General features: G+C 64.3%; 1 protein-coding gene across 3 annotated transcripts in view; it reads right to left on the bottom strand.

Moving 5' to 3' along the window:
- NAV1 (neuron navigator 1) overlaps positions 1-15667 on the bottom strand; it is a 78761-nt gene extending 63094 nt beyond the window's left edge. For all 3 annotated transcript variants that reach the window (XM_074849978.1, XM_074849979.1, XM_074849981.1), the window contains exons 1-3: positions 15534-15667; positions 619-1230; positions 103-203 (exon numbers count right to left, since the gene is read on the bottom strand). In XM_074849978.1, the coding sequence (XP_074706079.1) occupies positions 103-203; positions 619-1205 (688 nt within the window). In that variant the 5' untranslated portion in view covers positions 1206-1230; positions 15534-15667. The remainder of the gene's footprint in view (positions 1-102; positions 204-618; positions 1231-15533) is intronic.
- Positions 15668-16358: the final 691 nt, after the last annotated feature.

Here is a 16358-nt window from a genome sequence, read left to right as displayed (position 1 = left end):
GCGGGGGTCTGAGCTCCGGCATGAGCCTCTGCCCCCCGGCACCGTCCAGGCAGCGACCCGGCAGGACCCCCGCATCCCCAGCAACCCCCCCCCCAGACTCACTCAGGCCTCCGGCTTTGGGGTCGGGGTCAGGTCCCTCCGCAGGACCAAGGCACTCGTCACCCGGGGATGTGGCCCTCTCCTCCTCCTGGTCCTCCTGCAGCCTGGGGGCAGAGCGGGGTGAGGGTGGGGGAGCAGGGGTGCATCGCAGGGTGCAGCCGGCTGAGGACCCCCAGGAGATGGAGACACAGTGCCTTCAGCTCTGCCAGGGTTTGGGGACAATGGTCCCAGGGCAGGGGGGGTCCAAGGGCACCCCACTCCCCACTGAGACCACCCCCTGCCCCACACCAGCTCCCATGGGTGCCCCAGGAGCCCCCAGCACCTCAAACCCAATGGGAACCCTCCTTTGGGGGCAGACCCCCCAGACCCAACCCCACCATTCCCCATGGCCACCCCTGCTGTGCGTGCCTGCCTCCCCCTCTCCCCGTGTCCCCCTGTCACCACGTCCCCCTATCCCCATGCCCCCCCAGAGCCCCATGCCCCCCCAGAGCCCCATGCCCCCAGTCCCCAGGGACTCACCGGTACTGGAAGGGTGCCACGGTGGCGGTGATGGGATGGCTGTGGGGGAGGCCTGAGGAGAAGGTGATGGCCCCTGACCCAAACACGGGGCCCCTGCCCTGCGAGCTACCATGGGGCTCATCCCCCATCCCCTCCGTGGCCACACCACTGCCCTTCCCGGGGGACCCCCCTGGTCGTCCCCCACCCCTGCTCTGCGCAGTGGGGGCTTTGGGCAGCTCGGTGGGCTCCCCCACCCTGCCTGCCCCTCTCCTCCCACTGCCCGCTGCCTCTGGCCACTTCCCGGGGGACACCAGGGGTCTCGCTGGGGCTTTCTGCCCCCCACGGAGGGGGACGCCGGGGCTGCCCTCCCTGCCCTTGGCCAGCTCGTGGCCAGTGGCTCTGGCAGCATCTTTGGGCTTGAGGGTCTTGGGGCTGGGGGTCAGAGCCTTCCCTGGCCGGGGGGACAGAGCCCCATGGGGGACAGGGGTCCCTGGCGTGCTTGGGGGGGCCATGGCATGCAGCTTGCCATGAGCCATGGCACGGGGCACCGGGATGGCGGAGGCGTAGTGGCTGCGGCCGGCAGGGTTGACGTTGGCCATCCCGTTCATCCTGAGGAGGCGGCTGCCAGCGAGGCTGTGGGGGGGAGAGGAGGGTTGAGCAGTGCCTGGCATGGCAAGGGGGTGGGCATGGGGGGTCACCCACATCCCCTCAGCCACACCGGACCTTGGTCTTGGCCCCCACTGACCGTAGGTGCTCAGTGTCCCCATTGTGGGAGGAGGCCACTGCATCCCACAGCCCAGGGTGAGGGGACACGTGTTGTCCCCGACAGGGATCCAGAAGGCCAGAGCACACATGACAGTGAGATCCTCCCCCAGGGACCCTGTGTAGCCCCAGCCCCAACCCCCCAGGTCCCTCTGGCAGGTTCCTGCAGCAAGGTCACACGGGCACAGACCCTCACCACAGGCAGGATGGGCCCCTCTTGGCCACCCGAAACCTTCTCATGGTCACCAAAATCACCTCCTGGTCAACTGAGACCATCTCCTGGCCACCCAAGACCATCTCCAGACACCAGAGGCCATCTGTTGGCCACCTAAGATCATCTCCTGGTCATCCACCTCCTGATCACCCAAGACCACCTCCTAGTGCCATGAGGACCGCTCTCTCATGCCACTCCTCAGGCCATTACTGGTGTCTGAGCCCCATCTCTGCCCCCCCATCCCCAACATTGCCCTACGTGGTGCCAACAACCCCATCTCACCATGCTCCTGCTCTCATCTTGCCCCACAGTGACTCTCCCTGGCACCACCACCCAGATGGTGCCCCACATCCCCTTGCCTTGGCGTTTTGCTCCGTGCAGATGAGGACGGGGACTCAGTGCACCACCCCATGCCACCCAAAGCACGCATGGGCGCTCAAGGCCATCTTTGCTACCACTGGTGACAGGGACATCAGCATGGTCACAGCTAGTGGAGAAGTTCATCTCTCCCACAGTCAGAGCAGAGCTCAGCAGGAGAATCAACCATGGAGCAAAGTTCCATCTCCAACCATCTCCCAGCTGCAGCCCTCCAGGAAAAAACCCTCAAAACTCAAAAAGAAAAGTTTTCTCCAGGGGATGGAGTGGTCTCCAGAAAGATGAGGAGATGTGGCTCCATGGGCGCCTGTGCCAACCTCTGCTCCCTCGCTCCGGTACAGCCGCAGTGAACCGAAAGGCAAACAGACACCGGGTGCCACAAATCTCCCAAGACACACATTTTGTGGGTCACTCCAGCACGGTTTCGCTCAGCCTCCTTGAAGAAAAACCTCTGGGGAGGGGAGCAGAAGCTTTTTGGGGTCCCTGAGCATCCAGGTCAGCCCCTTGCAGTCCCCATCACCCCCAGGGGGGTTTCTCTCCCTGGGGCTGGCTTCGGGCCGGGTGGGTGCAGCGAGCACAAGTGGGGCTTTGTGCAACCGCCCCAGCGAGCGCTTTCGGGGCTGCTCTGGAGCCGAACGAAGCCGTCCCCGGCGGGCTAGGGGGACACTGCCGCCCAGGTACGGGGCCGCACACAAGCCGCTCTGTTTGCAGCCCGGGACCAGCAGCCTGGCTGCCTTTCAAACCACCCAGCTGAGACAGAGCTTCTCCGGAGCTGGAGGAGGTTTCTTGGCAAGCTGTGGGGTGAAGGGGGACGGCTCCCATCACCCATTGCATCTCCTGGCAGAGGGGGTTGCATAAGCAAGATCCAAAAATGCCCCAAACTGCCTCATTTTGCCTCTTCCCCAACCTACAGCTGCCCTGAGCCCTGCTCCCCCCAGGCTTTTGGGGGGGCTGCGAGGACCAAGCCTTGCCCAACATCCCCCGCAGCGAGTCCCCAGGGGTGGCCACGTCCCTGCCACAGGCAGCGCTCGGGTAAACACAACCAAATTCCCTTCTGCCAGACCCACATGAGCTGGATCACTTGATCAACAGAGCTGTGGGTCACGGGGAGAAGGGCTGATGCAGCAGACAAGATCTCAGCATCACAGCACCGACTCCAGTGCCAGCCAGGAGCTACAAAGGTCTTTTCAAGGCAATTTTGATTAAGGGGAGAAGGGAACCGACACACACAGCTCTGGGCTTGCTCTTGCTGAGGCCTCTGAAATGGCCGGGGAGGTTTTCTGTCTCCCCACATCCTGGCTCAGACGTCTCCACCTCCCCACGGCACCGGTGGAAGGAGGAAGCCCTGGGACAAGGCATTTGGGGGTGTCTGGGACCGATCCGTCCCCACGCCGCTGCGAGGGGTGAGATGGAGACGGGCACTGGGGCTCTGCCACCTCCGCGCTGGCAAATCGGTCTGGATCTGGCCCCGGTGGGCAACCCCAGGCCCCAGTGAGGGGCCCTGTGCTGGCACCAGCCTGCACCCAGGGGTGCTGGGGGGCAGGCGGCAGGAGCCAGGCGGAGGCCATGCAGGGCTTTCCCTGCACCCGTGGGATGTCCTTGCACCCACAAGGGTCGCTCCTAGGAGCACAGCAGCTGGGGCTCAGCACCCAGCACCCAGCACCAGCCAGGAGCTGGAGACCAGCACATCCCCACGGGCACAATGCTCCCAACCCTGCTTTGCAGCCCAACCTGCAGCAAACAGCAGCATCAACCGGCTCCCCTCAACCCTTCAGGCCTTTTCCAGGTTGTGCCCCACAACCCACACTTACAAACCCCAATTTTGCACTTTTTTTCACTCTCTTTATCTCAGTCCCTTGCCCCAGGAGCGCTGTGTCTGGGGCCAGAGCCATTCATAGCCTTGAGCTGCAAAACACCTTGTGCAAATGCTGATGGGGGTTGACCTTCCTCCCCATAAGTGCGAGGATGCCCGGGATGGGGCCGTGAGCCAGCAAAGCTCTGGCCTTGCAGACACGAGTGGTTAAACCACCGACCACAACTCACCGATTTCACCCTTGAGGTCCTTGCACGAACATCTCCAGCCCCAGGGGCTGCTGCTGGCGGGTTTTCTCCTAACACAGAGGGAGATCATCTGCCACTGCCTCCATAAAGCCGGTCTTGAGCTCCTCTTAACTAACTCAGAAGCAAAAAAAAAATCATCTAGATTTATGCTACGACCTTACCTTCACTATCACCTTCTGAGCGTCACCAGCATGCAACACCCCTCCAGTCCTGACTGATCACCGGACACATGGCATTGGGGCTGTAACCAGGTTTTATAGATTTTTTCCCCGGTCTATTCACTTTGGACTTCCCTCTCATGGACACAACTTCCATTTCTTCTCTCCAAGCCCACCAGCAGCCACTTCTCTGCAATGCCGCGGCTGCAGCAGGAGCCAAAGCTGCCACATTGGCCACAAAAAAATCAATCCTCCTCTTGTGCTTGCAGGGCTGAGGTTTTCTAGGAGATGCCAACACCTACTGGGAGCCAGGCTCTGGAGCCGTCCCCTCCTTGCAGCACACACCTTGGGGGTCTCAGAGGACACCCATCGCTTTGCTGCACGCAGAATGGGTCACCCCGGGTGACACGGGGGCTTCCCTGGGGCTGGGCAAGGGGACATGTGTTTGCAGCCCCGCTCCCCCAGGCTGTAACACCAGCCGGACCCTCGGGCTGGGGTCCTGCACCCAGGGATGCCACTAAAGGGATAAACCAGAGCAATTTCCACCAAGTCCCTGTTTCCCCCATCAGCCCCAGGAGGAGCCGCTCCTGTGCCAAGCAGTCCTCCTACTCATCCCATCATTTTAGCAACAAGCACAAACTAGAACCATTCCCGGGAGAGATTCAGCCCATTCTTCTTCCACACAAATTCTTCATTTGCCTCCAGATTGATTTCTACCCCACCCAAACTCTGCCCCCAGGGAGCGGGTCCCCCCCGGCGTGTGCCCCATGTGCTGCGGTGGCAGGGGAGCAGGCGAGCGCCGTGCCACACTGTGTCACGCTGGCGTCCTGCCGCCGCTTTGCCCCGCTAAAGCAGGTTATGGCTTGACCTAGATAGACACAGGCGGCTCCTCTGCAATTAGCTCGAAAGGGAAATTACTTTCTCGCTTAATCCAACCTGGCCACAGGATCTCTGTGTCTCTCTGTCTCTCGGGTACCGGCTGCTGCTCATCCTCTGGGTAACGTGAGCACAAAAAACTTGCACCTGATGTTTTAATTCTGGGACTTCCAGCTGCCAGATGGATTTTTGGCCCTGTCACCTCCCCATGTAACAACTTGGGATCACTGGGTCTGGTGCTGGTGGAAGGCAGCAAATGCACGAAAGGTATTTTAGCACAGGGGATACTTTGGAGAAGTCACAGCAGTGCTGCAGGCAGCAGAGCCCTGCCTGGGCGCCGGGGCTGAGCCTCCCTGGCAGCCAGAGATGCTCATATCCTGGTTGGGGGGAGGATGCTTGTCCCAGCTACCTCCAGAGCTCGGGTCTGGAGCTCTGGGCCAGTATCTACTGGCTACAGAACTGAACTTCAGTTTTCCCTGAATTTTAAACCTGGAGACGAGGTGGTTTCTGATCCCTTGGGATGATGCCATCCACAGAGACATGGGCTTCACACTGAAGGAAAATGAAACAGCCTTGGCTGAGCCATGTCCTTCATCCCAGGACAAACACAACCCAGCACATCCCTGAAGGCATCTCCTTCAAAGTGGCATCTGTTGTGCTCGGAGCTCGAGCTACTTCCTCAGCCTGGTGTCCAAATGCATCTCACACGTGCAATTTTGGCAGCCAGAAATTAATACAGGGACCTGGAGCCCAAGTCTCATTTCGTGTCCCAATTTTGCATGTGAGGGGTCACTGGAGCATCCCCAGCATCAAAGCAGATCTGCTCTGGAGACTTCTCTCACCTGAGCAGAGCTGGGAACAGCCGCTCCCATGGCTCTGGGCCCCCCCACCGTTCCCGGCTCTGTGCTGGGGCTACGCTGAGCGGCCAGAGCCCCTGAATCCTCCGCGATGCCTCGGAGGGATCCAACCTCCAGCTCTCCCATGGTCTCGAGAGAACAGCTAACAGCTCTGCAAGCATTTCGCTCTGTTCCCGAAGTGTTTTGGGGTGACTTTTACAAACCAGATAATATTCACTTCTCTTATCTCTGGCAGCTGAGAAATCCCTGCTGGGGATGAAACTTCATCCTGCACCCCTGGGATAATTGTGGCAGGAGTCTGAGCATGAACTCTTAGTGATGCAAAAAGTTATTAAACACTTCAGCCTCTGCTGGCATCTTGCTGCTGCTCCGTGCCTCAGTTTCCCCACCCTGACACAGCCTCTGCTAGGGGTGAGAGAGCTGAAACCAGGCTGATAAATAGGAATCAAGGAGGATGGAGCTTTCTCTGGGTGTGTGGGGCTGCAGAGCAGCTCTGTAAACCGGGAGCCGTCCTGGAGACACCCGCAGGACCAGCAGCATGGGGAGGGGAGGGGGGGGGGGGTGCTGCAGCAGAGCTGATGGCTCTGGATGTCCCTGCGGGGGTGCTTGGGGGCTGCAAAGCATCCTCAGTGTTTAAGGGTGAGGAGGGAGGGGGGCAGCCCGGGGATGAACCCCCGTGTGTGAATGGCCCGAGGAGCTGAGACCTTGCCAAGGGACAGATCCTGGTGCCATGACACCCCTCGAAGCTGCCACATGCACCTCACAGCCCTGCGCAGGATCCGGCCCCAAGCTGCCTTCAGGGATGGCTGTGCTCCAGCGCGGCCTCCTGCCCGGCACGCTCGGGAAGGATGACAAAGAAAAGGCTCCTTGTGACACAAGGGACATAAAACTTTCCTAAGAGAAACAGAGGGAGCAGGGGCAGGAAGGAGCCTTCAGAGAAGAACAAGCTGCCGATTCAGCTGCCAGCCCCGTCTCTCCAGCCCCCACACCCTGGCCGAGCCCTGGCCTGCCCGCCAGCCGGTGTCACAGCCTGGGACATTGCCACCACCCGCATTGCCGGGGCCTCAGGCTGGGTCCTTCCCCCGGGGAGGTCTCACCGCTTTCCCTCTCCCTGTCCCTCCGGAGGGGTAATGCTGGGGCTGGCTGGTTCGACGGCCCAGGCTGGGTGCAGGCAGGTGGTTCTCCTGGGTACAGGCAGCAGATGGGCAAGCGGGTGGGAGAGGAGACCCGGGCAGCCCCAGCTCTGCCTGCCCTGGCTGGCTGTTTCCCCACAGCACGATGCCGGGGGGCTCTGGGAGTTGCTGAGAGATGAGCTGCGGGTTGGGGCGGGCGGAGAAGGACAGAAACCGCCTGTTGTCGGAGCAGAGATGCCCAGCCCTGCAGCCACAGCACTAATCTCTGCTTTAGCCACTCCATGGCAATCCCATTAAGCATTTAGCCTACTTTAATAAAACCTTGCTCTGAGCAAAGTTTAGCTCTCAGCTGGACCGACCGCAGCAGTCTCTGCCGCCAAAAGCCCCGTATGTGGCAGTGAAATTGAGCTCTACCCAGGCTGGGCTTTGTCTGGTACAAATCCTGCCGCGGGGATGAGGATGGATGCTCCGGGGCTGGGACAGACCCCGGGAGCCATGCAAGGGTCAGTGCGAGGGTCAGTGTGGGGGTCAGTGCGAGGGTCTGTGTGAGGGTCGGTGCGAGGAGCCCCGACGCCGAAGGCCTCTCCCTGGCCACAGCATCTGGGAACATCCCGGCTCCTGGTGCCATGGACCACGCGGCCCCATGGCCCTTCCCTGTCCCACCACCCCGTCCCCACCTCGCAGGTCTGTCCCTGAGGCTGTTACTGCCTGTGACATCCCCTGAGCCGGGGGCGGGGGGGGCTCGGGGCAGCGGTGTCCCCTCCGCCGGGCAGGACCCCCCGTGGGGGGACATCGGGGCTGCCCGGTGCCGGCTCGGGGCGGAGGAGCCAGCCCCGACCCCCGTCCCCACCCCGCTGGGGCACCGGCAGGGCCGGGGGGTCGGGGGGCAGCGGGGGCGGCCCCGGTTCGCGGCGCTGGGGACGTTCAGGAGGCGCCGGTGCTGGACAGCTCCGCCCCGCGGCGCCGCCCCCGCCCGGTACCGCCCCCCCGGCCCCTGCCACCCCCCGGCCAGTGTCACCCCCCCGGCCCCTGTCACCCCGCGGCCCCTGTCACTCCCCCGGCCCGTGTCACCCCCCCGGCCCCTGTCACCCCCCCGGTCCCTGTCACCCCCCGGCCCCTGTCGCCCCCCGCCCGGTGTCACCCCCCGCCCGGTACCGTCTCCGCAGCCGGTACCGCCTCCCCGCCTGGTGCCTCCTCCCGGGACCGATGCCCCGACCGGAGCCGGTGTGGCCTTCCCGGGCCGGTATCACCATCCCCGGGCGGCACCGCCTCCCCCAGCCGGTGCACCCCTCCTCCGGGCCTGTGCCTCTCCCGGACCCGGTGTCCGTCCCCCCCGCAGGCCGGTGTGTCCCCCCCGGGCCGGCAGTGCCCGCACCCTGCCCGTGGCCAGTGCTGCCTGTCCCCTTTGGGCCACCACCGCCTGCCCGGGGCCAGCAGAGCAAGTCCGCAGGGACCAGCCCAGCCCGTCCGGGGTCACACGGCCTCCCCCGTCCTGCGGCTGTCTGTCTGGGGCCGGTACCATCTGTCCAGAGCCTGGTGCCATCTGTCCCCCCAACAGCACTGCCTGTCACCTCCCAGTGTCCCCCGCACCCTTGGGTGACCAAGGCAGGGCTGCCCCGCCGTGGGGTGACACCTCGCTGAACCTCCTCCAGATGTCCCTGTCGCAAAGACCCGCCGGGGAGGAGGGTTTGGGTTGTGCCTGGGGGGGTCTCACGCTCTCCTCAGCCTCCCTGCTCCCCCCGTGGCACAGGAGCCGCCGGGCGCCGCAGAGCCCTGGGTCACCAAAAAGCAACATCTCCCATTGCACCTCCCAAAAGCTTCAACACCCCCCAAACCTCCCCAAACCTCCGCAAAATCTCCCCTAAACCTTCCCAAAACCTCAGTGCTGCCAAGGGCCCGAGGATCCCCCCAGCAGACCCCTCAGACCGGATCAAGCCCTCGGCCAGGAGCCGTCGCGCAGCCCAACGCTCGGATGGATGACATGTGGATAAACTTCTGTCTGGGCCAAAACTCTCCGAAGCCAGTCGCATCATTCATTTGGCCCCACGTTCCTGCTGCATCGCAGACCTGGCCTGTTGCTCCCGGGATTTTTGAGCAAGAGCAGATGTCGCAGGGTCTGTGTTCACCCCCACTCCCGCCGTGCGGAAACGGCCCCCCCTGGTCGTCAACCCTTGAAACCTGGAAGCCCCCGACACATTTTGGCTCTGCTGAGCGGGGCAGTGGGGGAGGCAGCTGCACAGTGGGGCTGCGAAATGCATTAACTCAGCAGATGCTGTCGCGTTCGCACGCGTCTGTGTGCGGTGGGATGGTCGGGGGGTGGCTCAGCTTGTCTTCTCCCGTCCCATCCTGGGCACTGCATCCCCGGCACCCCCAGCGCTCACTGATGAGACCCTCACTGCCTGTCCAACGCTCAGCTCTCCAAGCCCACAAGCAGGCAGAGCGAGGTCTTGGGGCTATACAAAAAAGTCATTTTTTTCCACCAAAGCTAGGATTTAGGATTTAAGGACTTTAAGGATTTAAAAACCGCTGCGGGGAGCGTGAGGTGGGTAACGCAGGGAACGCAGCAAAGGGCTGGGCGTAACATGGTCCAAAGCGGGAGCTTTAACCCTGAGAGCCTGAGGTGGGGATGTGCCATCACTGTGTCCCTCCCCACAAAGCAGATGAGCTGCAGCCGGGACATTTTTAGATGCTGAATCTGCTTTGGGCGATGAACCAGGTGAGGGAAAGTCAACTCATGGCTCCAACTCCCAACTGAACCCCCCAGTCACCCCTGCTACGGACTATACCCACCACGAGCAAAACTTCCCTGGCTGGTCTTACCTGGGCAAGTGGGACAAATCTCCCCTCAGCCCGATAATCCCTCGTATAATAAATAAATCCACTTCTCTCGCAGCCAGGACTCTTCCCAGCCGCATTCGCACCAAGAGCCCTCACGCCCGATTGTACCCCAAGGGGGTTTCCCTTGGGACAACCGGGTATTTGCAACGGAAAGCAAAAGCCATGGGGAGCCCTTAATGGGATGAGTGGATTTTCCAGTGAGCTGCAAATCTGCAGCGGCTGCTGGCAAATACCTCCCTGCTCAGGACTTGGGGGGCTGCAGGGGGTTGCAGTCCAAGCGTGAGTGGCTGCCTGCCGCTGCCAGACTCAAGTGACACGTGGCCCGGAGGAAGCCCCGTCCCCTGGGGTTTATCAGAACGACCCTAAGTGTGTCCCTGATGCCACCGTCCCCAAAGAGCTGAGGACTGCCACTTACACACGTGGCTGGAAGAGGCGGGCAGGGGCTGGCAATGACCCCCTCGACCCCAGTACCAGCCCCAGAGCAGGCAGCAGCTCCTGTCCCACCACCCTCTTACACCTGAAATGAAACCTCCTGCTTCCAAGGGATGCGGCTAATGGAGCCACCGTGGGTCCATCACACCCGGAGGATGCCTGGCTTTCCCAGAGGGGAGCCCGAGCATCCCTCGAGCATCCCTTGAACACCCACCTGCCCGCAGTGAGCAGCCCGTGTGAGGATGGCAGCTCTCCTGCCTTCCCCCTCGCCCACCCTGCAGTGCGTATCCCCTGCCCTGTACGCCCCGGCGGGGAGCCGAGGGGCCAGCAGCGAGGGAGGGCACAGAGCCCAGCGGGGCGAGGGGCAGGGGAGGAGAGGGGGAAGGGGTGGAGGAGAAGCCGTGATTTATCGCCCGGCCCTGAGCAGGGGGAGTTTCCGCTGCCGGAGGTGACGCTGCTTGGCCGCATCCGCACAAGCCCCGTGGTCGTGTCCGGTGGGATGAGGATGGGGGACGAGCACAAACCCGGTTCCTCCAGCTCCCACCTCTGCTCCTCCAAGGGAGCGAGAGAACCCAGGGAACCCAGGCAAATACTGGGAGGCATTAACTCAAGCACTGGCTCCCACCCCAAACCCCCTCCCCACAGCAGAGTCAAGACCTTCAGAGCCCAATTCCCGCATCCCAGCGGTGAGAGGATGCCAGGTCACCAGTGCCACTGCCCCAGCTGGTTGGGTGGCTTGTCCCCACCTGTCCCCTCCTCGTGCGATGCCTTGGGGTACCCCAGCCCCTGGTGCCTGCAGGGCAGCACCCGGGCTCCTGGCTTCATCCCCTCCATGGCCGAATCCTGCTCCGGTGCACAGCTGGCGTGAAAGGCAGCTCCTGCAGCAGGGGCTTGGCTGAGTCCAGCCCCAACCGCGGGAGCCGCAACATAAATCACGGCGGGTTAAAGCACCGGTGGGTGCCGGGGGGTGACGCTCCCACATTTACATGGGGACACATGGAATGCAGGTGGAAGCAGGGCAGGAACTAGGGTGGCACCAGGACATTCAGCTGAGCCTTTCAGGGACAGGGGTTTGCAGGATGTGACCCTGCGATGAAGCAACGTGCAGCCACTGCAGGTGCTCACGGGAAGCCCACGCAGAATTCAGGTGACCCAGAGCCCCCCAATACGGTCCTGGGGGACAGCGATAGTATTACAGGTAGTTTGGGGGCTGTGCTAGGATGGGGCATTGACCAGACAAGCTTGGAGCAGCACTGGGGGGACCAAGTCCCACAGCCAGAGGCAGCTTCACCCCAGCTCCTGCCCCCCACATCCCCCCCGACCCCCTGGGAAGCAGCAAAGTTCCAAACTCCCCCTCATGCCACTCAGCCAGGACCTCTCCTCCAGTTAACAAAAATCCTGCTTTCTCCAATTATTGTCACTTCCCATGATGGTATCAGTGGGTGCTGACTGCCAGGGGCTCCTCCAGCCCCTCTCCCCGTGAGCATCCCCTAATCCAGGCAGTTAACCTGGTGGCAGTGCCCAATGCCCATGACACTGCCCAGACCCCGCAGCGTGGCCAGCACAGAGCTCGTTAGAGGTCACCAGAGAAGCCATCGGAGCCAGCTGGGACAGATTGGTGGCCAATCCGTCATCTGGAAGCACTTGAAGAGGACCCACAAGTGTTGGCAATTTGCCACCCATCTGCAGCCTGTGCCTCAGTTTCCCCATGAACTGACATCGGTCTCATCACCTCCTATGGCCACTGACTGTCCCAGCAGGTCCCAGATCCCCAGAGTATGTTTCTGGGGGCTGGCACTCCTCTGGGCTTGGTTAGGGCTTGGGGACTGACCCTGCCCAGTGGGGACAGGCTGGTGACATGAGCTGGGGTTTCCCTGGGGACACACAGGATGGCAGGCAGGGCTGTGGGAGCACAGAGGGTGCTGTCCCCTGCTGCCACCCAATGGACATCCCAGCCAGGTGACCAGGGACTGTCACCATCTGCCAGCAGCATGGTGGAGGGGGGTCACCATGGCGGTGGGACTGGAGCTGAGGACTCCCATCCTATACTGGTGTTCCCATCCCAAGCTGATGTCCCCATCCTATGTTGGTGTCCCCGTCCCATACTGGCATTCCCATCCCAGGCTGATGTCCTGATCCCATGCTGGTGTCCTCATCCCAGCAGGCATCCCCATCCCAGATTGATGCCCCCCTGTCACTTTGCTGGTGCTGGAGCTTGTCAGAGCTCCCCAGTGAGCGAGTGCAGGTGAGGGCACGTCTCACCGGATCAGTGAGCAAAAGTGACTCTGCGAGGGCCACGGGCACGGCCAGGCACCCCCCTCCCCACAGCACCGACTGCAGCTCTCCCAGCTCCGCACAGATCCTGGTCCAGCCAGGGAGGAGCAACGTGGCCCCAGGTCCTCACCTGTTGGGTGCCAAGCCCGGTGGCACTGGGGCTCTAGAGGACAGGGTGCCCGAGCCCGGTGGCACCACGTCCTGTCCCCACGACAGCTCCAGCCAGGCCCAGCAGAGGTTGGTGGCTCAGCCTGGGGGGTGCTGGGGCCTGCAGTGGCCCCGCGGGGTCAGGGGTCCAGCCAGCCCCAGGCTCAGTGGCTGCACCCCGAGCACCAGCTCAGGGGGGTCACCTCCCCCCCCCATCTGCCTGTGACCCAGGCACCGTGTCCTCCCCCCCGGGGCCGGGGCTCCGCTCCCGTCCGCAGCCGGAAACACCTTTTTCCTGTCCATGGCGGGGGGGGGGGGGGGGGGGGGGGGGGGTGTGCAGCAGGAAGAAACCTCGTATCTCGGTGGGTTATTTATAACCCGCGCCAGCCGGATCAGCCCGCAGCATCCCCACTTGCACCCCGAGCCCTGCTCCAGCCCCTGCCAGCCCCATTCCTCACCCCCATGCCTCTGGCCATCTTTGTCTCTGTCCCTGTGTCTATCCCCATCCCCATCGTCCTCCATATCCCATCCCACCCCACCCCATCCCATCCCATCCCCAGCCCTCTCCGTGTCCCTACACACTAAGACTCAGCCTGGAGACCCCCTTAGCAGAAGGAGGTGGCCAAATCCTGCCCTGGGGACATCATTCCCCTCCCAACCACCACCAGAGCTCACCCATCCCACCCTGTCTCCCCCCGTTCAGACCCACCCTGGCCCCTTGGGAACAGGTCCCCTGTGCCGGGGACATGTGACAGGGCCAGATCCAGCCCATGTCCGTGTTCCAGGAGCCTTTTGTCCCATTCAGTCCCGGGAAAACATTGGGGGTACACTGAGGCACGGGGCTGGCAGGGCGTGGAGGGCACCGAGGTGGGCACAGGCTGTGAGCTGGATGAGGGGAGCTGCCCGGGTTATGTGCAGGCAGAGCAGGCAAAGCAGGCAGCTCTTGCCCACCCATAGAGGCCGCGGGCAGCCCTGCACCCCACAGCACCACACGGGCAGTTACTCAGCGTCTGCAAAATGACTCAGCCAGGATCCGGCCAGGCCAGCTGGGACTTCCTGACTCAGCTTCCCCGGCTGCAAAACTGGGGGGGGTCCAACCCCACCTTTCAACAACACAGACACCAACATACTCCGCTGGGCGTTGCAGGGAGCTCCCCCCATCCCCGTGACCCGCCCTGGGTACACCCGGACACTCTCCAGCACCTGGGATGACAGCACGAGCAGCTACTGCAAAGCCCTGGGGAGCGCAGGCAGCACCCCAGCAACCATGGGCAAACCCCGCCTGCGTGGGGGCACGCACTTGCCCGCTTGTGGCTGGCCAGGGCATCCGGCGGGGACGGCTGTGGGACCGGCAGCCCGGCACACCCAGGCTCCCTTGGCTTTCCTCCCAGTTGTTTTTTTCCTAGGTGAAATCCAGGAAAACAGGAGTCCCAGCACACACACGCTGCAGGTCTTCACGGCTTCCCTCCTGTGGGGTAGTGGGGGACACGGCCCGTGCCAGAGTCACCTCTGCTTTCCCCCTGTGCCATCGCGAAACCTGGCTGTGACGCTGCCAGCCCCACAGGAGCCATCCCGCGGGGGGCCTGGGGATGCTCTGCCACCACAGGGATGCCCGGCCACCCTGGCCAGTGAGCCCTTGGGTGGGGTGGCCGAGCGTCCCTGGGGTGGCCAAGTATCCCCAGAGTGGCCAAGCACCCAGCAGGGAGAAGCCATCAGGCTCCCGGCCCCTTTGCTATTGGTGAAACCAACATTTTAAAAAAAGACGAAGTCCCCACTGCCCTCCCTGCTGCCCCATGGTGACACGGGGCCGCATGCCCCTGGGCACCCATCCAGGGAGTACCCATAGGTGCCTGTAGCCCTGCAGCACCTTCCCATGCCCAAAATGAGGGCAGACACCACGAGCTGCTGGCACCGACCTGCTCTGCCTGCGGAGAGGAGATGTGAGACAGCATAACACGCGTCTTCCCACTCCAGGGCCGCTCTCTGGAGAAGCGTCCCCCATTTCAGCAGCCCCCGTGCCTCAGTTTCCCCCTGTCACCCTTTGTGGGCACTGCTGTCCCCCCCCCCCGGGGCTGGTCTGGGGACACAAGGCAGGAGCAGGCAGCAGCGTGCCTCCAGCACCGTGGTGGCTTCCCGCAGCCCCCCTCTGCTGTGGCTGGGGACCCCCACTTGGGGCAGGGGACACCGGGGGACACTGGGACACAGGGACTTGCCAGCCTGGCCACACTGCTCCTGGGACCACCAACGCTGCGGCTCCCACTGGTCCCCGTGGAGAGGTGGGGACACCGGGGAGCACAGGGGAGGGGACATGAGGGGGCTGCCCCAAGTGCCAGGCGGTGCCAGCCCCCCCAGACACTGCCTGTCACCCCCCGTCCCCACCAACCTGTCCGCCATGTCACCGCTGGTCCCCGCAGCATGACCCCCTCACCTCGGTCCCCACCGGGGTGTCCCCCATCATCCGCCATCCCTAGCAGGGTGCCCCCCGTGCCTCCCCGGTCCCTACGGGGCGTCCCCCATCACTGCCGGTCCCCACCAGGATGTCCCCTCTGTCACCACCGGTCCCCACAGGATGTCCCCCATCACCCCGGCTCCACCGGAGTGTCCCCCATGTCACCGCCGATCGCTGTCGGGGTGTCCGCCATCACTGCCGGTCTTCGCCGGGCGGCGGGGGGGGGGTCCCCTTGTGCCTCACGCCCGGTCCCCGCGGGGTGTCCCCCCGGTCGCCACCGGGATGTCCCCCCATCAGCCCCGGTCCCCACCGCGATGTCCCCCACAGGCCCGCTCCCCGGTGCCCCCGCGGGGCACTCACCGCTGGCTGCGCCCCGTCCCGCCGCGGGCAGCGCCCGGTGCCGCCGCCGCTCGCAGACTGGCGGAGCGGCCGAGGGACCCCGCGCCGGGCCGGGCCGGGCCGGGGGAGGAGTCGCGCAGGCCCGTGCCCGCCCCCGGCCCTCCGGCCCGGCCGCCCCTGCCCCGCTCGGTCCCTCCGGGGCGGCCCCGCCCGGCCCCCGCCGCCCCCGGTGCCGCTCGGCTGCCGGGACGCGGCGCCTGGAACCGGCGGCGAAGCCTGAGTGAGGGATCGCCCACGGACCCCCCGCAGGTCCCCCGCGGACCCCCCCGAGCCGTGAAATTCCCCCATGGATCCCCCAGGGACCCCCCGCGGACCCCCCCGGGCCCCCCCGTGGATCCCGACACGGACCCTCCCACCGGCCCCTCTCGGACCCCCCGTGGCCCCCCTGACCCATGGATTCCCCCCATGGATCCCCCATGGACCCCTCCCTATATCCCTCCCCGACCGCCCCCATGGACCCCCCCGGACCCCCCCATGGATCCCGACACGGACCCTCCCACCAGCCCCTCTCCCACCCCCCATGGACCCCCCCGCCCCACGGGTGCCCCCCATGGATCGACCCGTGGATTCCCCCCCCGGCTCCCCTCCCCATCCCCAGGGGTCCCCCCGACAGATCCCCCAGACCCCTCCCACCGTGGATCGCCCCCCCACCCCGCGGCGCTGTCCCGGCTCCGCCCGGCCCCGCCCCCGCCGTCCCGGTCCCGCCCCTTCCGCGTAGGCCCCGCCCACCGTCGCCCTGGCCCCGCCTCCGCCGCCCCGGCCCCGCCCCTTCCGCCGCGGCCCCGC

Source organism: Strix aluco, chromosome 25 (assembly GCF_031877795.1).
Source record: "Strix aluco isolate bStrAlu1 chromosome 25, bStrAlu1.hap1, whole genome shotgun sequence".
NCBI classification, from domain to species: domain Eukaryota; kingdom Metazoa; phylum Chordata; class Aves; order Strigiformes; family Strigidae; genus Strix; species Strix aluco.
The sequence above is the reverse complement of the archived record's forward strand: the minus strand, read 5'-3'. Positions and strand labels throughout refer to the sequence as shown.